The 25,559-nt window shown below is 46.2% G+C and overlaps 1 protein-coding gene across 5 annotated transcripts in view; it reads left to right on the top strand.

The window, feature by feature from the left end:
* The window catches only part of Kpna7 (karyopherin subunit alpha 7), a 115,396-nt gene extending 90,710 nt beyond the window's left edge, over positions 1 to 24,686 (top strand). For 2 of the 5 annotated variants that reach the window (XM_031338701.1, XM_031338699.1), the window contains exons 8-12: positions 511 to 744; positions 1,735 to 1,917; positions 4,861 to 5,007; positions 9,377 to 9,457; positions 24,634 to 24,685. In XM_031338701.1, coding sequence (XP_031194561.1) covers positions 511 to 744; positions 1,735 to 1,917; positions 4,861 to 5,007; positions 9,377 to 9,421 — 609 coding nt within the window. In that variant the 3' untranslated portion in view covers positions 9,422 to 9,457; positions 24,634 to 24,685. Of the gene's footprint in view, positions 1 to 510; positions 745 to 1,734; positions 1,918 to 4,860; positions 5,008 to 9,376; positions 9,458 to 22,896; positions 22,946 to 24,633 lie in introns of all 5 variants that reach the window. The other 3 variants (XM_031338703.1, XM_031338700.1, XM_031338702.1) reach the window with 3 other exon arrangements.
* Positions 24,687 to 25,559: the final 873 nt, after the last annotated feature.

The following is a 25,559-nucleotide window of genomic DNA, read 5'->3' as shown; positions in this document are numbered from 1 at the left end:
ATGTCCTTGGCTACATAATGAATTCAAGACCAGCTTGGGCTATTTGAGAAGCACTCAAACAAAATCCCCTAACAAAAACAGGACAGCAGAGTGTTTTCTTGTTTTAGACAGAGTCCCATGTAGTCCAGGCTAGGCTTAAATTCATTATGTAGCCAAGATGGATCTCTGGGACCGCCTGATGCCACCTCCCATCTGCAGGGATTGCAGATGCATAGCACCGGCTATACCAGGTTTATACACAGAGCTTCATACATGCCAGGCAAGCACTCTTCCAAAAGCCATGTGCCCGGCCCCTAGTGTACCATCATTTTCTAATAAAAGTGTCCCTTGTCTACCCTCCTTGACCAGGAGCAGTGAGCAAGCACCTGAAACCCTAAAAGCAGCCATGGCTGTGCTGACCAAATAAACGCTACAAACTGGCAGACATGCACTCTGCACGGCATTCGGTGTCTGACTCAGCTGTAGGGTGACAGATTTGCAATCCTTAGATACCTTTCTTTGTCCATCTAGATCCCTTGTCTCTACACTATGGGCAATATTGTCGCGGGAACAGATGAACAGACCCAAATGGCCATTGATGCTGGCATGCTGAAGGTGTTGGGCCAGGTCCTGAAGCACCCAAGCTCTTCCATCCAGGTGCTGGCTGCCTGGACAATGAGCAACCTGGCCACTGGGCCCAGACACCAGGTCGAGCAACTGATTTCGTGTAACTTGCTGCCTGCCTTGGTAGACCTACTCAGGAATGTAAGTGCGCAGGGCTGGAAAGAGAGTCTATAAAGCATAAAGTCTGTTGTAAAATTGTGAGGACTTGAGTTCAATCCCCAGCATCCACGGGAAATGAGGGAAGCAGGATAATCAGAAGTTCAAGGTCAGCTTTGGCTACAAAGTGAGTATAAAGCCAGTCTGAGCTATATAAGACTCTGTCTAAGAAAGAAAAGAGAAAAAGACAAATCTCAAGTGGGAGTCGGGCAGCCTGCTTCGTGGCTTCTCTCTAAGGCTGTATTTTCCTATCAAGAATTGAAGGCAGTGGGTTAGGTCAGTGGACATAAGTTTCACATGTAAGCTCAGGTCTTAGCAGCTGATAAAGACCAGGTCTGCTAGCACACACCTGTAATGTCAACACTCAGGAGGCTATTACAACAGGATTGCAAATTGAGGGCCTGCCTGTGCTAATAATGAGTCCCAGGGTAGTCTGGGCTATAGAGTAAAACCCTATTTTTAAGAATTCTTTATTTTATATATAGGAGTACACTGTAGCTGCCTTCAGAAGAGAGTATCAGATCCTATTATGGATGGTTGTGAGCCACCATGTGGTTGCTGGGAATTGAACTCGGGACCTCTGGAAGAGCAAGAGCAACTGAGCCATCTTTCCAGCCCCCTAAACCCTATTTTTAAAAGCCAAAAAAAAAACCAAACAAACAAACAAAGAGACTGAGGGTGTGGCTCAGTTGTTAGAGTACTTGCCTACTAGACACACAAAGTCCTGTGGCTGATTACCGGTACTTCATACACCAGTCACTGTGGTCTCATCCATAAGGATGGCATTTGGGGAGTAGAGGTAGGAGAGTCAGAAGTTCAAGTTCCTCCTCATCTCTATAGCAAGTTGAGGGCCAGCCTGGTCTACACTGAGAGCCTGTCTCAAAATAGACAAAACCAACAACAAGTGAATCAGGTCAGCATCCCTCTGTGGAGGCCCTTGGGCTCTGGAAGGAACGTGAACCTCTGTCTTTGCAGGCAGAATTGAAAGTCCAGAAAGAGGTTGTGTACACCGTGGCTAACATTGCAACACAGGCTTCTCAGTGCCAGCTGACTCTGCTTGCCCACTCAGGCATCTTAGAGCCAATGCTGAGTCTGCTCACTGCCCCAGACATGGAGGTTGTCATCGTTGTCCTTGACGTCATTTCTTATCTCCTCCAGGTGAGCTGTTCTAAGCAGGCATCTCCAACTGAAGACAGTGAGCGTGCTCCCTCATAGCAGGGTGGGGGTTGGGCTGGGGCCCTTAGGGAGCCAGAGGGCTCAGTGAGTGAAGGTACTTGCCACCAAGCTGACCACCTGAGTCCAGTCCCCAGGATCCATGTGGCAGTGAGAGAGAACCGACTCTCACAAGTTGTCTGACATCCACACACGTGCAATGCTACATGTGTTGATGCACACATATGGTGTGAGAGAGAAAAATGAATGTTAACAAAAAGTAACCCAGGGCTGGTGAGATGGCTCAGCGGGGAAGAGCACCGACTGCTCTTTGGAAGGTCATGAGTTCAAATCCCAGCAACCACATGGTGGCTCACAACCACCCATAATGAAATCTGAGGCCCTCTTCTGGTGCGTCTGAAGACAGCTACAGTATACTTACATAACAAATAAATAAATCTTTAAAAAAAAAAAAGTAACCCAAGAAAGTTGGGCTGGGGTGTAACTCATACGGCAGTAACTGTCCCCAGTATGAGTGAAGCCATGGTTCCATCTCCAGGACCACATAATGCAGGCATGCAAAGACATGCCCATAATCCCAGAATTTAGGAAGTAGAAGGAGAAAGATCATGAATTCAAGATTCTCCTCAGCTATATAGCAAGTTAGTGCTAGCCTGGGTTACGTGAGTCTCTGAATGAATGAGTGAGTGAATGAATGAATCCTGAGGATTCTTGTGCCATTCTTCCTACGCTCCCTACATCCTGTGGGTAACACAAAGCACTCAAGAATAGGACTGCACACCAGGTTAGGCAGTGTATCCCTGTCACATCCTAGGACTCAAGAGAGGAGACAGGAGGTCATGGGTTTAAAGGCAGCCTGGGCTAAGTAGTATGTTTTAGGCCAGCCTGGGCTACGCAATCTATGAGGAAACTGTATATTGATGTGTCAACATTTTGTCCCACAAGCGCCTTGGTGACAAGGGCTCAGAGCATACCTGTTGGAATCCTCGCTCTAGGGAGCTCGCGTGTGAGTGACACTATAGGCATTCCTTGTGGAGGAAGTCAGATTGAGGAGGCACTACTTACTCAGAACAGCGAGCGGCTGCTGTCACACCGGAAGTGCTCAGGGAGGGAACATTCCCTGAAAGTGAGAAGTGAGAAGTGTGTGTGTGTGTGTGTGTGTGTGTGTGTGTGTGGATGAGTCTCAAGGACACTTGTGGAAAAACATCTTAGGCCAGGGGAGACGGGAGCGGCATAGCAAGGCAAGTGCTTGGAAGATGGAGAGCGAAAAGGGCTGAGGTCTGGGGCAGATGAGAGTCCCTTCCCTCAGACGATGACACACAGAAGCTTCACAGCTTCAGCGTTTGTTTGTTTCAGTTGCGTGGCTATGTGTCTATATGTGGATATGTGCATGAGTCCAGGTGCCAACAGAAGTCAGAAGCGTCAGATGGACTGGAGTGGCAGGTGGTTGTGCACCCCCTGATATGTGTGTGGGAACCTACCTCAAGTCCTCTGTAGGACTTGCTCTTAACCACCTGTCTGTCTGTGCTCTTAACCACCGAGCCATCTCTCCAGACACATTTTTGTTTTTGATGTTTTTGCTTTTGAGATTTGACACAGGCTCTCCCTATATAACTTACATGGAACACACAATCTCTTCATATGACTTACATGGAACACATGGTAATACTTGAGCTTCCTGAGACCTCTGACATGCTGAGATTACAGTCATGCCCCGCCATGACCATTTCTGCATCAGAATCATTTTATTTTAAAAGATTGGTTTACTTTTATCTTCTCCAAATGGATATTTTGCCTGCATGTATGTCTGCATGCCACATGAATGCAGGGCTACAGAGGCCGGAAGAGGTCCGGGAATCCTCTGGAACTGGAGTTAGAGATAGCTGTGGGCTACCTTGTGGGAGCTGGGAACTGAACCTGTGTCCTTTGGAAAAATAGTCAATGCCCTTAGTCACTGATCCATTTCTCCAGCCTATATCAATTATTGAAGATCTAGTGAACCACCAGGGGGCAAATGCATAGAAGAGAGACAGGCTGGGATGAGAAAGTATCATAAATTGTTCCTGAGTGGCACAGTGCCCGGACAAGATGATGTCATTCCCCCAGGACAGCAAGGACAAAGGTGAAGAGAGAAATGCTAAATGCTGATACTGTGGATTCCTTTAATGGCTGAGCTGGATGGGCTTGTCAAACCAACACTTGGGGAGGTGGGGGTAGGAGGATCAGGGATTGAGGTTACTTTGTTCGACTACATAGCCAAGTTCAAGGATGGCCTGGGCTGCATAAGACCCTGTCTCAGAGGTTCCTAGGGTCCTGTGATGCTCATCTAGGCTTTCATGTTTATTAAATACTTTTTTACTTTGAATTCTTTGGTGCTTTGGACAAATGCCTTTTTGTATTTATTATATTAGTATCCTATGATGTTGGATGCATTTTGAGTAAAAAAGTGAATGACTGTGTGAACAAGTAAACCCACTGGTGAATTCATGAATGTATTTGTGAGTGAATGAATTCATGGGTGAGTTTTGAATTAATTCATGGGTGATCATTGTGAATTAATGAATTAGCAGATGCATTCGTGGAAAAATGAATTCATGGGTGATATTTTGTGAATGAAAGAATTTTTGGATGTCTAAATGAAGGAGTGGATTTTGTGAATAAATGCATGCAAGCATGATTGAGGAAATGAATTAATGAAAGGAGAAGAGGAAGATCTTGATATTTTTAATGGGTCTGCGACCATTCCTCCTGTATCAGGTCTGCCTCCAACTAAAACAGCCCCCATAAGGTTAGCCAGCTGAAGCTCCATGTGCATGTGCACATGTGCACGCATGCACATGCATACACACACACACACACACACACACACACAGCCCAAGCACACTCTGGGTCTCACTGTCTCTTTGCTGGGTTCTCATCTATCCTCAGCAGATAGACAATCTACAGGAGAAGAAAAGGCTGTGTTTTCAGATAGAGGAAGTTGCTGGCTTTGAAAAAATTGAGTCCTTACTGCACCACCACAACACTTTGATCAGCAATAGTGCCTTGGACATCATGGAGAAATATTTATGTGAGGTGAGTAAGGAGGGCCCTGTGTTCTGGGAGTAGCTCTTGGTGGCCGAGGGTTGGCTCTTGGTGGCCGAGGGCTGGCTCTTGGTGGCCGTGGACTGGCTCTTGGTGGCCGTGGACTGACTCTTGGTGACCGAGCTTCCATTGGTATCCTGTGAACCTGGTTATCAGACAGGCTGACTCTCTCCGCACCCTCCTCTCTCCTGTGATTTTAGCTGGCTGCCTTCCTTGTCCTTGTTCTACAAGTGGCCTTTGAGTATCAGGAAGCTTGTCTAGGAGCTGGGAGGTGGCTCAGATGATCCAGTGCTTGCTATGCAAGTGTGAGGACCTGAGTTTGAGCCCATGTGAACAATCCAGGCATGTTTATAAGCCCATGTAATAACCCAGCTCTGGCTGAGTACAGACATTTTTGATCCATGGGGCTCAATGGTTAGCCAGTCTAGCTAAATAGATTCCAATCCAGGGAGAGATACTGTCTCACAAAGAAAAATAAAACACACTGCAGAGGAACCAGCAAGATGGATCAGTGGTGTCTTAGTTAGGGTCTCCATTGCTGTGATGAAACACAATGACCAAAAGCAAGCTGGGGAGGAAAGGGTTAATTAGGCTCACACTTCCACATCATGTTCACTACTGAAGGAAGTCAGCACCAGAATTCAACCATGGTTGCCACCTCCACGGCTGCAGAGGCCATAGAGGTGTGCTGCCTCCTGGCTTGATCCTTATGGCTCGCTCAGCCTGCTTTCTAAGAAAACCCAGAACTTCAGACCTGGGATAGTACCACTCACAATGTGCTGCCCCCAGCCCCATCAATCATCAATTAAGAAAAATCCCACTGGGTGGTGGTGGTGCACGCCTTTAATCCCAGCACTTGGGAGGCAGAGGCAGGTGGATTTCTGAATTCGAGGCCAGCCTAGTCTACAGAGTGAGTTCCAGGACAGCCAGGGCTACACAGAGAAACCCTGTCTTGAAAAAACCAAAAAAAAAAAAAGAAAGAAAGAAAGAAAGAGAGAGAGAAAGAAAAGAAAAATTCCAACAGGATTGCCTTCAGGCCTATCTTAGAGAGGCTTTTTTTTTTCTTTTCTATTGCTTGCTTGCTTGCTTGATTGATCTTGAGTGCTCTGTCTGCATGTACACCTGTATGCCAGAAGAGGGCATCAGATCCCTTTATAGAAGGTCATGAGCCACCATGTGGTTTCTGGGAATTGAATCAGGACCTGTGGAAAATCAACGGCCAGTGATCTTAGCTGCTGAGCCCCCTCACCAGCCCCTGGAGGCATTTTTTAATTAAGCTTCCCTCCTCTCAAATGATTCTGGCCTGTATGGAGTTGACATGAGGCTGTCCTGCGTACATGTGTAAAGGCACTTGCTGTCATGCTCGAGGACCCACGTGGTAGAAGGAGAATCATGACTCCTGCCAGTTGTCCCTAACCTCATGCACAAGGTGCACATACACCCCTCACTTCTCACTTCTCAAAAGTGCACACCCGCACACTGTTTAAACAACATGAACAGCTCCTGTGAAATGACAACTGAGGTTGACCTTGCTTTTTTTTTTTTTTTTTTTTTTTTTTTTTTGAGCAGGGGAATGGGAAGGGAAGGGACAAGGACAATACACTAAAAGAGATTTTCTGTCTAAGAATGCAAACAATGCTGTCTGGCCCAGCTTTCAGGAAAACCATTTCAACACTACATTTTGTCTCTTTCTAGAACACATAGTTTGGGGATGAGTTACTCCATGAAATGTCTGAGTTGTTGTCTGTGGCCTGTGGAAGTAGAGATCAGACAAAGGTTTCCATAAAGATCTGTCCAGAGGTAGGATATAGATAACATAAAGTTTACCAGGTGACCACTTCCCTGGGGGAGATGACACAGGACTGTAACCCCAGCACTCAGGAAGTAAAGCTGGGAGGGTCAGGAGTTCAAGGCCATCCTCAAGTGCATAGGGAATTCAAGGCAGTGGAGACTTTGAAGACATACTTAGTTGGAGAAGTGTTTGCCAGACAAGCATGAGGGCCAAGGCTTGTCATCCAACATCCATGTAAAACTCGAGGCATGGCACAGACACCTGGAATCCCATTGTTTGGAAAACAGAGACAGGGGCTTCATGGCCAGCCAGTCTATCCAAACTGGAGGGCTCCAGATGTAGTGAGAGACCCAGTCTCAAAAGACTAAGGGGGAGTGTGACTGAGGAAGACACCAGAAGTCAACCTCTGGCCCCTGTACACCTGAGTGCACATAACCCTGAGCACACAGGTAGGTATACATACTGCACATGTGCACAGATTTCATTTGATTCCTCTTCCATGAGGACTTGAGCACTAGCAAACTCATAGCAACAAACAGTAGAGAACAGAGGCTGGACAGAGCAGGAGATAGGCATTAGTATGAAATGAGGACAGAGTTTTAGTTTGGGAAGATGGAGAGGGAAAGCAGTGATGGGGTCACAGCACACATGTTCTCAATGGCAGCCAAGTCTGCTTAAAAATCCACAAGATGCAACTGGTGAAATGGCAAAAGGTGTGAAGGTGTTTACTGCCTAACCTGAGGATCTGAGTTCAATTCCCAGGACCTAATTTGTCCTCTAACCCGTCAGCACATGCTATGGGATGTGTGCATGTGCATGCTCTCCCTCTCTGCCTCTGCCTCTGCCTCTGCCTCTGCCTCTGCCTCTGCCTCTGCCTCTGCCTCTGCCTCTGCCTCTGCCTCTCTCTCTCTCTCTCTCTGTCTCTCTCTCTCTGATGCTATGGGATGTGTGCATGTGCATGCTCTCCCTGTCTCTCTGCCTCTGTCTCTGTCTATCCCTCTGTCTTTCTGCCTCTCTCTCAAACACACACACGCACACATACACACACACACACACACACACACACACACGAATATAATATTTTTAAATTGTTAAACTGAAACTAAACATATCGGTGAGGTACACCACTGTAATCCTAGCACATGGGAGGCACAGGCAGGCATAGTAGGAATTTTAGACCAGCCTAGGCTACATAAGAGTCTCTCTAAAAAATGAAAAATCAGGGATGATGGTGTATGCCTTTATTCCCAGCACTCAGGTGGCAGAGACAGGTGGATCTCTGAGTTTGAGGCCAGCCTGGTCTACAAAGGGAGTTCTAGGACAGCCAGGGCTATACAGAGAAACCCTGTCTCAAAAAACAAAATTCAAGGGGGTCAGATATGGTGGTGTTCATTTGTAACTCCAGACTGAGGAAGGCTAGAAGTCAGAGGCTAGTATGGACTATATAATAAGACCCTGGCTCAATAGAGAAAAATAGACTTCAGTTGTTTGTATTTTAGCACATACATAATTATGTTCAGAGACCATTTTTAAAATTAATTAATTTAATTAATTTACATGCAATAGGTAGCAGCTTGCCCTCCTCCTTCTCCTCCCACATCAGTGCTCCGCCCCCATCCTGCTCCCCATCCACTCCTCCTCCCTTTCTCTTCAGAAAAGGAAGGCCTCCCGTGGAGATCACCCAGCCTCAGTACATCAAGTTGCAGTAGGGCTAGGTGCATCTTCTCCTATTGAGGTTAGACGAGGCAGCCCAGAAGGGGAAAGGGGATCTAAAGGCAGGCCACAGAGTTAGAGACAGCCTGTGCTCCCACTGTTAGGAGTCCCACATGACAATCAAGCTACACAACTGTAACACAGATGCGGGAGGCCTAAGTCAGTGCCATGCATTCCCTGGTTGGCAGTTCACTCTTTGGGGGCCCCTATGGGCCCAGAGTAGTTGTTTCTGTAGGTTTCCTTGTGTTGTCCCTGACGCTGTTTAGAGCTCATCTTAAGCCCTTGCAAATGCTGGCATTCTAGGTACTTGTGCCACACCCAGATTTTTCCATCTATAGAAATAGTTCAGTCATACTTTGCAAGCATGAGGACTTGGGTTCAGTCCCCAACACCCACATAAAAGCTGTCCATGATGGCATTCACTTGTTCTCCCAGAGTTGGGGAAGCAGACAGGAGTGTACCTGGGCCTCAATGGCCAGCCAGCCTAGTCTAATGAGTGAGTCCCGGGCCAGTGAGTGATCCAGTCTCAAAGAAGGTGAGAGCTGGAGAGGTGGCTCAATAGTTCTGAGCACGTACTGCTCTTTCAGAAGATCTGAGTTCAGCTCACAGCACTTCATTTCAGGGTTCACAGCTGCCTGTAATTGCTCCACATAGCTCCTCCCCAACTTGTGCCCTCAAAGCCTATCCTAAGAAGTTTTTGGATGAATTATGCCTCTGTGAGGCCTCAAGGTTACCTGAGATAAGTTCTAGAATTCACTGGAACAAATTGTTGTCCAGCTGGGCTATAAGAGTCAATGATGCCATGACAGCACACCAGTGTCCTGGGGATATAACCTTATCTGATCTTCCTTGAAGGACGAAGATGTTGACAGTTTGCCGGGGACTGGGCTGAAAGAGTGAATACGTGGAGAACTAAGACATCTCACACACCGGATTGTATGTTGAGCATATCTTCATTCCTCCCTTGTACATTTTAATATGCTTAGACTTCTTTGCTCTGTGGAGCCAGCCATACCTCTGTGCTCCTGACATGTATACATACATACGATTTCATCTATCTCTCTACACCCAGGAAGCATTGATTAGACACGCACAATCTTTTGTCTTACTGAGACTGTCTTCTTGGGCTGAATGTGATCATTTCCAGGTACTTTCTTTTTCCTGAGGATGGTCACGACTTTGTTCTGATGCTTTGGCTGAAAGACTCCCATCGTGTGTGGAAAGCACAATTTTCTTTACCACTCCTCTGTCATTGGAGATGCAGCCTGGTTCTGTAACTTAGCTATTGTGACGGGGAGCTGAGATCAATACTGGAGTACAGGGATCTCTGTGCTGTTTTGATTCGGAGCACCCCCCATCCCCACCATCTGTCATATCTGGGTTGTAGGGTAAATCTGTGTTTAGGTGTTTGAGACGTCTCCATGATCATTTCCGGAGTGAAGGACTGACTCATTTCCCACAGCATAGGATAAGGTGTTCCTTTGTCCACGTTATTTCCAGCATTCCATGTTCATTGTTATTACTTCTGTTTATGTATCTGAATATATGCCATGTGAATGCAGTTGCCCAAAGATGCCAGAAGAGGGCGCTGAATCACCTGGAGCTGGAGTTACACTTTGTTGTGCACTGCCAAGTGTGGATGCTAGAACTGAAGGCGGGGGTGGGGGGTTCTCTGCAGGAGCTCTGCACACTCTAAACCACTGAGCATTTGAACCCCGAGTCTTCTTGAGAATTCTCAAATCTCTGTTCATCGTGGGGCTACCTATCATTTTCTTTTTTGTTGTCAGTGTAGATGTTTGGTTTTAGTATCACAGTTAATATTGGCATTATAAAAAAACTGGGAATGTCTTTGTTTTCTCTTTTATTGAATCATTTGATAAGTATTGGTATTCATTCTCTGAAGGTCTTGTACAATTCAGCAGCTAATCCATTTGCCTTAGGGCTTTTATAGTTAGAATTTCAATTTTTTTTTAAGTTTTATTGCAATATGATGAGAAATATAGTTAGATTTTCTTTAACATATTACTTTTACTGATTATTTTGGGATTTCACATCATGAAATCCCAGATCATTCTCGCTTCCCAGTCCTTCCATGTTTACCCCTACCCTTGTGGCCTTCCTCCCAAGAAAAGAAGAGGAGAGAAGAAAGTTCAAATTGTGTTGCCTATGTACTACTTATGGGAACGTGGTCAAACTCCCACTGGCCAGCCCCTTAAGGAGAATCGTGTCCTTCCTGACATGCACCCTGGCCAGAAGCCATCAGTTGTGGAGAGCCACACTTCAGCATCCTTATGACAATTGTTCAGAGATTTCTTCAATGGCTTTCTGTCTAGGCTGTCACTTTGGCTGGGGGTGGAAGGGATAGGGGTTGTCACAGAAGCCTTCTCTGTCCCTCTTTCTCCACTGAGAGTCCGCATACCACAGCAAAAGTAGCTTCTTTGCCCTTTGCAGTCAGCCAGAGTACTGATCAATCATGGACTTCCACACGGCTTCAGGCGATAGCACAGACCACGGACATCCAGGTAGTCTCTGGTGGCTGTACAGATCTTGGACATCAGCTGGGCCCTCTGCCACAGCAAGAACTATGGACAACATCATTGCCCTCAACAGCAGCACAGGCCAGTGTCATTGACATGGTCAGGGGGCAGCACACACCAGACACAATGGCATGACCTTCAATGGTAACACAGGCCACCAAATTATTACATCCCCCAGCTGCAGCAGGACCTCGGACCCAATCATGGCCTTGGGCAACAGTGGCCAAAAGTACATGGCAAACTTTTTTTTACCAGCTAAGGAATCTAACTGACTAGGCACCGTTTTTGTTTTTGTTTTTATTGCTATTGTTAAACTTTATGTTAGTCTGTCTCTTTTGATTGGGGTATTGAGATCATTAATATACAGTTATTGAAAAGCATGTGTTATTTTCTGTCATTATGTTGAGTTTTAGTGGTTGATGTTTTCATTTTCTGAAATGGGATGGAGTCCTGTGTGTTCCCAGCTGGCCTCAAACTCCCCACTTAGGGAGAGCTGGCTTTGAAGTGATCCTCCTGCCTCTGTCTTCGCTAAGACACTGTCAGCACTAAGACACTGGGGTGCACCACCATATCCAGAGTTAGTTCATACATTTGTAACAAGCGCTTATGATTTTAACTTTAAAAGTTTTTTGTTGTTGTTGTTTTTGTTTTTGTTTTTTGTTTTTGTTTTTTCTTCAAGGCAGGGATTCTCTGTATAGCTCTGACTGTCCTGGAACTCACTCTGTAGACCAGGCTAGCCTCAAACTCAGAAATCTGCCTGCTTCTGCCTCCCAAGTGCTGGGATTAAAGGCGTGTGCCACCACTGCTTTAAAAGTTTTTAAACTTATTGTTATGCATATGACTGTCTACATGTGCATAAATGCACCATGTGCATGCAGTACCCAGAGAGGCCAGAAGAGCGAGCCAGATCCCCTGGAACAGGAGCTTACAGATGTTTGTGAGCCACCAAGTGGGTGATGGAAACTGAGCCCAGGTCCTCTGCAAGAGCAGCCAGTGCTCTAACCAGTGAACCATCTCTCTAAGCTCTGCATCCTATTTTGGATGAGGAGCTCAGGGATTATAGATGCACATTACTGTGTCCAGCTTTGTGGGATTTGGGGTTCTGAACTCAAGGTTTCTTAACTGTGATAGCAAGGCCCACTGAGCCATGTCCCCAGTCGTTTAATTTTTATTGCATCTATCTGTCTGTCTCTCTGTCTGTCTTTCTATTTGTGTGTGTATGTGTGTGTGTGTGTGTGTTGTACAGTATCTATATGATGTGTATGTGTCTGTTCGGTACATGCACATGAATGTCCAGCTATGTCCAACCCTGTGTGTGCCCATGAGGAGCTCAAGGCAGAACATCAGGTGTAACCCTTGCTGCCTTGAGACAAGAGTTCTCAGTGAGTCAGAACTTGTCATCTCAGCTAAGCCTGCTGGCCAGTGGACTCTTGGGACTGCCTGCCTTTGTACCACAGTGCTGGGGTTTCAGGCATCAACAGCATAAAGGCCTTTTCACGTGGGTGTTGGGGATTTGAACTTACATCTCTATGTTTGCAAATCAGGCACTCTTACTCTCTTAAGGTGTCTCCCCAGCCCTTTTTATGCAGTGTGTTTTAAGTGAGTAGTGGAGCTGATGTAGAAAACTAACATCTATACATCTGTCTTAGAGTTTTATTGCATGAAGAGACATCATGACCAAAGCAACACTTGAAAGGACAACTTTTTTTTTTTTAAAGATTTTATTTCACTATTTATGTACATGAGTACACTGTAGCTTTTCAGGCATAGCAGAAGAGGACATTGGATCCCATTACAGATGGTTGTGAGCCACCATGTGGTTGCTGGGATTTGAACTCAGGACCTCTGGAAGAGCAGTCAGTGCTCTTAACTGTGGAGACATCTCTCCAGTCCAAGGACAACATTTAACTGGGGCTGGCTTACAGGTTCAGTCCATTATAATCAAGGCAGGATCTAGCATGCAGACATGGCAGCATCCAGGCAGCCATGGTGCAAGAAGAGCTGAGAGTTCTACATCTTCATCTGAAGGCTGCTAGCAGAATATTGATTTCTGGAAAGCTAGGATGAGGGTTTAATAGCCCACACCCACAGAGACACACCTACTCTAACAGGTGCCACTCTCTGGGCCAAGCGTATACAAACCATCACAACATCCAAGCACCAGTTGCAAAGCCTAGAACAATTTTGAAAAGGGAGCTAGCTCAACAGTGGTGACATCTTTAAACCCAGCCCTCAGGAGGCAGAAGCAGGTGGATCTCTGAGTTTGAGGCAAGCTTGGTCTACAGAGTGAGTTTCAGGATGGTCAGATCTACACAGAGAAAAATTTTAAAGAAGAGAGGGGGGAGGGCAACAAGATAGTTCTGTAGGTGAAGGTAATTCCCAGCAGCCTGGGGACCTGAGTTCCATACACACGCACTCACACACATACACACACACACACACCCTCATGTTAGGGTTACCATGATTAAACTGTGATTAAACTCCATGGCCAAAGAAACATTTGGGAGAAAGGGTTTATTTAGCTTGTGCCTCCACATTACTGTTCATCACTAAAGGAAGTCAGGGCAGGAACTCAAGCAGGGCAGGGCCTGGAAGCTGGGGCTGATGCAAAGGCCATGGTGGGTGCTGCTTACTGGCTTGCTCCCCATGGCTTGCTCAGCCTGCCTGCCTTTTAGTACACAGGACCACCTCTCCAGAAGTGAACCACACACAATGAGCTGGCTGGCCCCTCTCCCACCTGTCACTAAGAAAATGTCCTCTAGCCCCATATTATGGAGGCATATCCTCAATTGAGGGTTCCTCCTTTCCCATGACTCTAGCTGTGTCAAGTTACACACATACTTTCTCCTCTAGACTTTCTAGTGTGATCATTTAGAAGTTGCCTTTCTGATTTTCCTATTTGCTGTTACTGTGTTGCTGTGTTCTCTGCACTGGGATGTTTATCCATTTTCCATCCTCATTTCTCCCAGAAGGCCTTTCTTTTCTGCAGCCACTTCATTTGAGATAATTGTTTATGTGGATTTCCCTCTCATTAATCCAAGACCCTGTCTTTGTGGAATCAGCTTCCTCATTTGACTGGGAGGCTGGTGTTCGTTTGAAAGGCCCTGGGAAGGGGGGCTAAGTGTAGAGCACTTCACTAGAATCCCCCAATCAGGGACTGGGGTCGGGGTCCAACAGTAGGACACCTGCATAGAGCTCCCCAGTAAGGGGCTGATTCCATCCAAAGTACTGTTTAAGAAAAAAAAGCATTAAAAAGCCTAATGCTGATTGGAGATGTGGGAAGGATAGCCATTGAGTGACCACAGGATCCTGGCTGTTCAAGCAGATGTCACAGTATAGAAGCTGGAAATTTTGGCCTGGTGAGTAGTTCAAGAGTGGAGTGTGCTTAGCAAACATGAGGAGGTGATGATTTCTTTGTCCGTTTGTTTATCAAGACTGAGTTTCTCTGTGTAGCCCTGGCTGTTCTGGAATTCACTCTGTAGACCAGGCTGGCTTCAAACTCAGAGATCTGCCTGCCTACGTCTCCCAAGTGCTGGGATTAAAGGCGTGTACCACCACCACCTGGCAAGATGAAACTTTTAAATTTGGCGAATGTAGACTTCTTTATTTCTGTTCGCCCATTCTCTGGGTCATGCATAATCTCCGGGCCAAGTTGTTTGTTTTCAGGGAGATTTTCTTTCTTTTCAGTGTCCAACCTGTGGAGATCACTGAGTGCAGCCATTATAGCACAACTACTAGGGAGTCCACGGGCCACACATTCAATACCATAGGTTTTCAGGCTGGGCATGGTGGAGCCTCAGGACTTGGAAGCAGAGAGAGGACAATTAGGAAATCCAGGCCAGGATTGGCAGTGGTGGTGCATGCTTTTAATCCCAGCACTTGGGAGGCAGAGGCAGGTGGATCTCTGAGTTTAGGGCTGGGTGTGCAAAGCAAGTTTCAGGAGAGCCAGGGTCACACAGAGAAACTCGATCTTGAAACACCTCTCCCCCCAAACAAAACAACAAAACATTGCTAGTCAGACACACCTTTAATCCCAGCACTTTAGGAGACCTTGTCTCAAGATTAACAAAACCCATGTGTAAAAAACATACCATGGCTCTGAATACCTTTAATCCCAGTACACAAAGTGTGGCGACAGGAGAATCAGTTCAAGTTTGGGCTGGGGATGTGGCTCAATCAGCAGAGTACCTTGTTTAGCATGCCACGAGAGCTTGGGTTCTATCAACTGCACTCAGTAAACCAGGAGTTGTGCTATACACTCCCAGTCAAACAGTACAGGCAGGGGGACCAGAAGTTCCAAGTTATCCTTGGCTATGTAACTTGATGCCAGCCTGGCCTTTGTGAGAACCGATCTGAGAACAAATGCTAGAGACCTTGCTAGGGTTGTTCCATCTGCCCTTAGAGTCTAGCACAGGGTCACCTCTCTTTTCCTTCTTCCATTCATTCTGTGCTTAGATTACAAGACAAAGAAGCATTTGTGGTCAAGAGTTACAGATACAAACTGGTTTAGCAGGGTCCTTTAAAGGGGTGTTGTTCACCTTTCCTACGTGGTCTGGGTACCTGTGTTAGTCACCATCTGGCTGAGCGCCGTGCACTTGAACTCAACCCGCTGGAGTGACTGGCAGGCTAACAAAGACAGGAAGGAAGAGGAGCCTTCCAGTGTGGGAAGTGAACTGGGACAACTCTGACCTGGCGTTTGTCCCCAAACTTGTCATAGCACATAGAAGAAATGTCATTCTCATGGTGAGCCGTGGGTGATGACAGCTGGTTCTCTGTGGCAGTATGTGACATTCCGGGCACTGTAGGGGAAGCAACCTGACTTGAAGCCTGGTGTTTCTGTCCTGGCTCTTTTCTCCAGCAGCTCAACCCCAGAGAAATCCTGGCATTCCTGCATTCACGAATTACCTTACTAGTCAGCTCTTTCTGTCCTTCCATTCAGGCTTCTGATTCTCATCTGTAGAGTAAGAGGCTCAGATTTTATACTCAAAAGTGTTTATTCTCAAGCTGGGCATGCCTGATCCAAGAACCTAAGGAGACCGAAGCAGGCCGATATACCATTAGAAAACCAGGCAACTATGTCATAAGAGCTATCTGAAACCAACTAAAACTAATAAAACTTAAGAACCAAACACACCAAGGCGTCAGAATCTGAACAGCGAGGCTGGTGGCTTAGTGCTGTAGTCCCAGCCCACAGGAGGTGGAGGCAGGAGGATCCGGACAAGTTCAGCCACACTCTTGGAGACAAAGTGAGTTTGAGGTACTATCTCAAAAAAAGAAAACAGGTTTATCCTTAGTCAGTGTCATGTTACAGTAACAAAATCCTCAAAGCTGGATAACTTTATAAAGAAAAAGGACTTACTTAGCCTACGAGTCTGAAGGTTCGTGGACCCACACCTGGTGAAGGCCTTCTCGATGGTGAAATCCCAATGTGACAGAGGGCGTCATATGGCAAGAGACATATGTGTTAGTCCCAGCTTCCTTAGAGTCACCAGGATTCAACCAGGGCTGCTCCACCCAGGTGATCTAATCTGACCTTAGTCACTTTCTCCAAGTCCCACCTCTACCCATGAGGTGTAACTTTCCACTCTCTGAATACTTTACAGTGGGCAGTAAGCTTCAGCACAGGAACCCTGGCAGACACACGCAGACCACAGCCACTACCTACCTTCCCTGCATCTTGTAGTGACTGGTGCTGGGGATGAAGCCCTGCATTCGACAGTACTTTGTGAACTTGGTATGCTGGTGCATGATTGTAATTCAAGCATCCGTCCAAGGAGACGATGGAATTGTGAGGATCAGGAGTTCAATGTCATCCTCGGCTACACAAGGAGTTTCAGGCTGCCTAGGGTAGAGGCTCTGGCTCAAAAATCCAAAACCAGGGATTGAGGAGATGAATAAGTGGCTAAAATACTTACCAGGCAAGCATGAACCAAGTTCAGATCCTTTGAAACCTACATAAATGCCAGGAGAGAGTGGTGGCCCACCTATAATTCCAAGCCTGGAAGGCTGAGACAGGAGATCCTAGTGAGACCAGCTCTATCGACAAGCTCTGGGTTTGATTCAGAGACACTGCCTCAATGAATAAAGTAGAAAAATTATTATGAATGATTCTAGGCATCAACATTGGACCTCCATATGTATACATGTGCAAATGTGCACACAGGCACCTACATGTGTGCTTACATACATGCAAGCATGCATACACATAGCACATAAAAAAATGGAAAGAAAAAACCCCAAACCATCCCATATCAAGCCAAATTCAAGTAATCAGTAGTGTACTCAAGGCTTCGAGATAAGACATTGAAAGGCTGGGAATGGAGGTCAGGTGTGAAATGTTTGTCTGCATGTGTCATGCCCTGGTTAGACCTCCAAAACAAGTAAGAAAAAGATATAACTTTTGGGAAACAAAAATGTCCAATATGTTGGTGCATGGCTGTAATCTCAGCGGGTGATGTGGAATCGGGTACATTCCGGGGGCTGGCTCATCAGCCAGCCTAGCTGAATAGGTCACATGAGACCCTGTCTCAATCGGTCAATTGACTTTTGAAAAGCAGAGGATCGGGGTTCAATTCCCAGCACCCACATGGCAGCCCACAACTGTAACCCCAAGATCTGAATCCCTCACACTGACATACATCCAGGCAAAACACCAGTGCACATAAAGTAAAATAAATACATTGTTGAAAAAACCCTAACCAAACAAAAAATTATTTCAAAAGTAGGATATAGTAATATGTACCTGAAATCTCAGTTCAAAAAGCAAGGCAGGAGGATTGTATAATTATTTTTTGGGACAGGGGATTCCTATACCTCCTTTAGCTCCTAAATATCTTCAGGGGTTTTTGCCTCACTTTAACCCATTTAGCTCATGAGTAAGTGACACAGAGATGCCAGGTTTTATTAACAAGCTGCTAGCACTATACTGGGTAGATTCTGAGTGATGCTGTTAATCCCAGATAAATGTCCTTTTACTTGTTTATTTGTCCTGCCTGGGCTGTTTCTGTGGTAGCCGTTTGTCTTCAGTGTGAGCTTTCCTTGACTGCATGCTCATGGTCCACCCTGCCTAATGGTGATCTCCTCTTTCCCTCACGGTCCCTCTCCGCCCCCTCACTCTGTGGCCAGTCCCGCCCTCCTATCCTTTCTGCCAGTCACAGGCTCTGGCCTTTTATTGACCAATCAGAGACCTTTGGGGAGCATCCTATACAACACATTGGTCAATACAATGCCCAAGTCACTCTGCAACCTGATCTTGGGACACAGAACTCAGCATCTGAAAATACAGTGCACAAGACCAACCCTAACACAGGAGGATTCCTGAGAATTTGAGTCCAGCCTGAGGTACATAGTGAGTTCTAGCCTAGCCTGGGCTACAAAGTAAAAGACCCTGTCTCAGAAATAAGAGGAGGAAGAGAAGCAAAAGAAAGAAGAGAAAGGAGGAAGGGTAAGTAGAGGAAAAAGCAAGAAGGACACTGGGGAACCCAGGGCTTCAGATGTGAAGCAACTGAAGACAGTTGATCTTGATTCTAAAATGATGAACCTTGGAAGCCAAGAGGCAAACCAAGGAAGTTGATGACGACATTGATCAGCTACATGAGCAAATGTTGCTGTTGCTGGTGTTGCTAGAGCTCAGCTGACAGACGATGAGACTGTGACCCCAGGGAGGAGGAGCAGAGGGCAAGAACCAGACTCAGTCTGTCAGGAAGGAACAGTGAATTGGCAAACTGGAAGCAGAGGGAGTAAGGCATGAAAACCTGTTAAAATTGAAGCAGGAGGATGGATGTCTTCATTGCCTGATGTGTCATCTTTCACAGTGAGGAGCTGACAGAGTCTTAAATTGGTGAAACAAGACATAAGAAAGGAGGACTGCAGAGATGGCTCAGTGGTTAAGAGCATTGATCGCTCGCTCTTCCGGAGGTCCTGAGTTCAATTCCCAGCATCAGCATGGTGGCTCACCATACATTAAAAAAAAAAAAAAGATACAAGAAAGAGGGGGGCTGGAGAGACGCCCCAAAGATGCTTGCTGCACAAGCAAGAGAATCTGAGTTCAAATCCCTGGTAAAAGTGAGACATAACATTGCATGTAGGTAACCCCAGGACTGGGAGTCCAAACAGGCAGGCCTGTGTCTGTTGTATACTCATGTCAAGTCCTTTAATGGAAGTCCTGTAAACATCCAGGCCTTCCTTTGGTTCTCCTGTGGTATGTTCTCCCACTGCTGGCCTCCGTAAGCTCTGTATGCAGGTGGCAATACATCCATTCAGACACACAAATAAACGACTTAAAAATACACATAGAACTTCAAGCACAATGTGGAGCTGGTAGAGAGCCCAGAGTAATCTCCTTATTATGTAGGGGTCCGTGGTGGTTAACATTGAGAACTTGATAGAGTCTAGGATTACCTGAGAGAGTTTCTAGGTTGGGTAAACTGAGATAGGAAGATCCACTCTAACTGTAAACAGGAGCAGCCCACTGGCTCTAAACTGAGTGGAAGCAGCTGACCACTCTCTCTGCTCCTGAGCGTGGATACAGTGTGACCAGGTGCCTGGAGTTCAGCAGCCATGCCTCTCTACCTCGGTAGACCTACCTTCAAACTGTGAGCCAGAAGAAACCTGTCCTTTCTTATGTAGCTTCTTTTTTTTTCAGGTATTTTTGCCATAGAGGTGAGAAAAATAAGTAGAGCGTGTACTCTGAGATGCATGTGGTACCCATGTAAGTAGAGCGAGTACTTTGAGATGCATGTGGTACCCATGTAAGTAGAGCGAGTACTCTGAGATACACGTGGTACCCATGTAAGTAGAGCGAGTACTCTGAGATGCATGTGGTACTCATGTAAGTAGAGTGTGTACTCTGAGATGCATGTGGTACCCATGTAAGTAGAGCGTGTACTCTGAGATGCATGTGGTACCTACCCATGTAAGTAGAGTGTGTGCTCTGAGATGCATGTGGTACCCATGAGTCAGTGGGTGTGTTCTGTTTGTTGCCCCCGAGATCGAAGATGATTCCCTTAGACTGCCATCTAAACAGGGACAACAACAGCAGACTCAAGGAAGCACTCCATTTGGATGTGGTGGCACTCACCTGTCTTCCCAGCACTGCAGAGGCTGAGACAGGATAAGCTAGAGCTCTAGTCTAGCCTGGGCTATCTAGTGAGTTCACTAGTATGTATCTAGTATCTGGTAACTCAATGGTAGAGCTCTAAGTTAGAATGCATGATACTGATTTTATTTGACAGCACTGAAAAGTCCCAAGTAGCCCAGGCTAGCCTAAACATCACTATAAAATTGAAGGTAGCCTTGAGTTCTGATTCCATCTCCCAAGTGCTGGGATTCCAGATATGAATCACCATGTCTAACTTACTGTTTCTCTGTGCATCTGTATGTAATATATGCATGTGTGCACTTGCATGTATGTGGGTGCAGTGTCCTGTCCAGGTGCGTGTGGAGGTCAGAGGTCAATGTCAGCATCTTCTGCTATCACTGTCTACCTTTTGTTTTGGGGCTGGAGCTTAGTGATTCAGCTTCTAGATGGCCATCCAGCCTTGGGGTCCTGCAAAGTGCTTGCCTAGCATGTATGAAGCCCTGGGTCCCATCCCCAGCACCACAAAAACCAAGCTTGATGGCACTCTACCAACTGAACTGCATCCGCAGCTCTCAATAGGTTATAAGCCCACCGGTGAGCTATTGATTCTCATGCTAGGGGCTGAGTCTTCACTCTCAGCATCCAGAATTTTGCTGGAAAAGCCAAGGTGGCTTGGTGTGATGCTGAGCACCTAATCAGAGCGCCCAGGAGGCTGAGGCAGGAGGATCAGTCGAGACCATTGTATCAGTGACTTTTCTAGTGTTTAGATGAATGCCACGACAGAGGTTACTTACAGAAGGAAGAATTTAATTTATTTGCGCTTACAATTCCAGAGGGATATGAGTCCATCATGGTAGGAAGGGGCAGGCACAGTGGCTGTGGTGGTTTGGTTATGCTTGGTCCATGGGAATTGGCACTATTGGGAGGTGTGGCCTTGTTGGAGGAAGTATGTAGCTGTGTAGGCGGGCTTTGAGGTTTCCTAGTGCTCAAGCTCTGCCCAGTGCAGAAAGGACAGCCAGGTCCAGATGCTGCCCTGTCTCCCACGTGATGACAATGGACTGAACCTCTGAACTGTAAGCCAGCCCCAGTGAAATGCTGTCCTTTATAAACGTTGCCTTGGTCATGGTGTCTGTTCACAGCAATGGAACCCTAACTAAGACACTAGCTAAAATAGCAAGATAAAAGCTCTCCTTTTATCACATGTGCAGAACAGAGAGCAAACTGAAGGAGGCTCAAGTCTTTAAATTCTCACACCTCACCCCTAAACCCATTCTTCCTTCAACAAGGCTACACCTCTGGAACCTTCCAAACAGCACTGCCAACTAGGATCCAAGCATTCAAATGCCTCTGACTGTGGGGGCATCTCATTTAAACCACCACAGCCGTCCTGGGCTTAAATAATGAGTTCAAAGCCAGCCTGGGCTACATAGATGAGACTCTCTCAAAACACACACACACACACACACACACAGGCACACACACACACAGGCACACACACACATACAGACACACAGACACATACACACTCACACACAGACACACTCACACACACAGACACACACCAATACCCACATACACACAGACACACACCAATACCCACATACACACACACAGGCACACACACACACAGGCACACACACAGACAGACACACAGACACACACACAGACACACACACACTCACACACACAGACACATACACATTCACACACACAGACACACATACATATATACATACCCACATACACATACACACAGATACACACACAGACACACACACATTCACACACACAGATACACACACACACACACACACACACACACATACACACACACACACACACACACGCTAGGGATAGGGAGGTGGCTCAGCCAGAATCTGAGCCTGGATTCTTGGCCCCCAGATAAAAAAAGTTGAGTGTCTCTAAGTCCAGAGTTTGAGAGACAGAGAAAAATTCCTGGGGCTCAGTGGGCAGCCAGTCTAGCAGTCAGTGAACTCTAGGTTAAGTGAGTTAGTCAAAAACTAAGGAAGACTCCTGCTGTTAACTCTGGTCTACACACACACACACACACACACATACACACACGCGCGCACACATACACACATACACACACGCGCGCACACACACACACACATTTCCACACTCTGAGTTTCTTTTCTTTTCTTTTTCTTTTTTCTCTTTCTTTTTTCTTTTTGGTTTTTTTGAGACAGGGTTTCTCTGTGTAGCCCTGGCTATCCTGGAACTCACTCTGTAGACCAGGCTGGCCTCAAGCTCAAAGATCCACCTGTCTCTGCCTCCCAAGTGCTAGGATTAAAGGTGTGCGCCACCACTGCCCGGCACACTGAGTTTCAAAAGGAGCAAAACTGCTTCTTACTAGAAGAGGAAAACAGTGGGAATACATCTTTAATCCCAGGACTCAAGAGGGTGGGTTTCTGTGAGTTCAAGGCCAGCCTGGTCTACATATGGAGCCAGCTGAGGCTACATAGTAAGAAAGACCCTATTTAAAAAGAAAAAAAGAGGGAGGGCAGCACAACCCTGGTCTTGTGCTGTGGTTTAGGACCCCCAGACTCTACCACCTAGCAGACTGCAGTGTCTACAATGATTCTACAGTGATTTGATCATTCTTCTTCTTCCTCTTCCTCCTCTTCTTCCCTCCCTCCCTCCTTCTGTCTGTCTGTCTGTCTGTCTCTCTCTTTCTCTCTCTTTCTCTCTTTCTCCTGCCTCTCCCCTCTCTTTAATTTTTGTTTTTTTCAAAACAGGATCTCTCTGTGTAGCCCTGGCTGTCCTGGAATTCACTCTGAACTAAAGGTATGCGCCACCCCATCACCCCCACCCTACAATGGTTAGATTTCTAAGTGGCAGCTTGTAGACTCAGACAGGTGAGCAAAGCTTTCAAAGCCAAACATGGCCAGACGTCATGCTGGACTCTTGTCACTGCACCACTCAGGCAGTGAAGGCAGGAGGACCAGGAGTTCAAGGCCATCCTAAGCTACTTAGAAAGTTTGAGGCTAGCATGGGCCACATGAGCTCTGTCTGTCTCTTGGAGCAGGCTGAGAAGGCACAGGCCTGTGAGTCTAACACTTAGGAGGCTAAAGTAGATAGATGACGAGTTGGAGGCCAATCTGGGCTATAAAGCAAAACTCTGATCTGGAAAAGAAAAAAAAGTAAGGTCACATGCTGCCCTACCTGACAACCTGAGTTCAGCCTTCCATGGTGGAAGGGGAGGATTGACTCCTACAAGTTGTCCTCTGACACACACATCATAGGGTTTCTATTGCTGTGAGGAAACATGGTGACCAAAAGCAACTTGAGAAGGAAAGGATTTGATTCCTCTTAGAGCTTGTAGTCCATTATCCAAGAAAGCCAGGGCAGGAACTCAAAACAGGAACCTGGAGGCAGGAATGTCGTGAAGCAGAAGTGTTATTTTATAAAAACAAAAACCCCACTGATTTGGATTGGTGCTGAAAGTCCACTAGCTCAGAGAGGCAGAGAAAGCACCCAGTTGCCCTTCCCACTGCACCTACGTCCCAGTTGCCCTTCCCACTGCACCTACGTCCCAGAAGGAAAAAGTGCCCCTCTTCTTTCTCCACTACACTATCTTAAATACCCTTCAATTCAAAGACACTCCTTTCTCTTTCCCAGGTTTTCTTTTTCTTTTAAGATTTATGTATTTATCATGTATACAATGTTCTGCTTGCATGTATGCCTGCATACCAGAAGAGGGCATCAGATTCATTATGGATGGTTGCGAGCCACCAAGTGGTTGCTGGGAATTAAACTCAGGAGCTCTGGAAGAGCAGCCATTGTTCTTAACTACTGAGCCATCTCTTTAGCCCTCCTGGGTTTTCTTATGCCCACTCCCTGTCAGCTGGTTGCTTGCTCTGCCTTTTGACCTAGTTGACTTTATTTAGCTCTTGTTTAGAGAAAACTCTTGGATTTAAGGTGTGTGCCAGAGCTGAGCTACACCACAACAAGAAATAAGTTCTTCCAGCTCCCATTCTCGGAGTTCACAATGTGATGAAATCCCACAACACAGAGGCCATGAGGGAATGATGCTTATTGGCTTGTTCTTCATCACTTGCTCAGCCTGTCTTCTTATAGCCACCAGGTCAACCAGGGGTGGTCCTGTGCACAGTGAGCTAGGCCCTCCCACAGCAATCAATCAATATCTCACAGACCAGTCTTCTGATACGGCCTAGGTTGTGTCAAGTTGATATAAAGTTGGCCAGTACAGGCTGGAGAAATGGCTTAGAGGTTAAGAGCACTGGCTGCTCTTCCAGAAGTCCTGAGTTCAATTCCCAGCAACCTCATGGTGGCTCACAACCATCTGTGATAGGATCTGGTGTACTTTTCTGGCTGCAGGCATACATGCAGGCAGAACGATGTATACATAAATAAATCTTAAAAAAAAAAAAAAACTAGTCAGAGAACATGCATACAGTAACAATAATTCAAAATTTAAAAAAATTTGAGATAGATTTTTTTTCTCTACACAGCCCATGAAGACCCATGTTTGATCAATGGCATACATGAAAAAAGCTGAGTTCTACGTGGCTGGAGAGATGGCTGTTACAGAGTCCCTACCGCTCTTACAGAAGAGGTGAGTTAGCTTCCTAGCAGCCATGGTGAGAGGCTCACAATTGCCTGTGACTCCAGCTCCAGAAGAATCTAACTTGTCTGACTTCTGCCAGTACATGTGCGTGCACACACATATACATTTAATTAAAAATAAAATTGTATCGGGTGGTGGTAGGGTATGCCTTTAGTCCCAGCACTTGGGAGGCAGAATCAGGCAGCTCTCTGAGTTCAAGGTCAGCCTGGCCTACAAAGTGAGTTCCTGGACAGCCTAGGACTACACAGAGAGAGACCTTGTCTTGGGGGAAAAAGGAAAAAAAAAAAAAAAGAAAACCAACTAACCAACCAAAAAGTGTTGTGGTTGTGTGTCAAGTTGACAAGGGGTGAATTTGTAAAGGCTAATACTGGTGGTCAGTTTGACTATCTGCAATCAACTAAAACTTAACCAGCTGGCTACACCTGTGAGGGAATTTTTTTTCTTCAAGACTGAACTAGTTTCTCTGTGTAGCCCTGGGTTTCTTGGAACTCACTCTGTAGACCAGCTTGGCTTTGGCCTTACAGAGATCTGCTTGCCTCTGCTTCCTGAGTGCTGGGATTAAGGTCTTTTGCTGCCACCACTTGGCTCAGGAGGTATTTTGTTGATTGGATCATTTGAGGAGGGGAGGCCAATCCTAATCCTGGAATTAAAGGCATGCAGTACCACAACCCACCAGGTATGTTAAAATTTCTTGCGAAGTAGCACCTTGCCCATACACAAGGGATTGCTATGAACATTTGTCAACAGCCTATAGAATACGGAAGAGGAACAAGGAAGCAATGTTACTAACAGTTGCATATAAAAATAATA

Source organism: Mastomys coucha, unplaced genomic scaffold, assembly GCF_008632895.1.
Source record: "Mastomys coucha isolate ucsf_1 unplaced genomic scaffold, UCSF_Mcou_1 pScaffold22, whole genome shotgun sequence".
Classification (NCBI taxonomy): Eukaryota; Metazoa; Chordata; class Mammalia; order Rodentia; family Muridae; genus Mastomys; species Mastomys coucha.
Note: the sequence above shows the minus strand (reverse complement) of the source record. Positions and strands in the feature narration are given on the sequence as shown.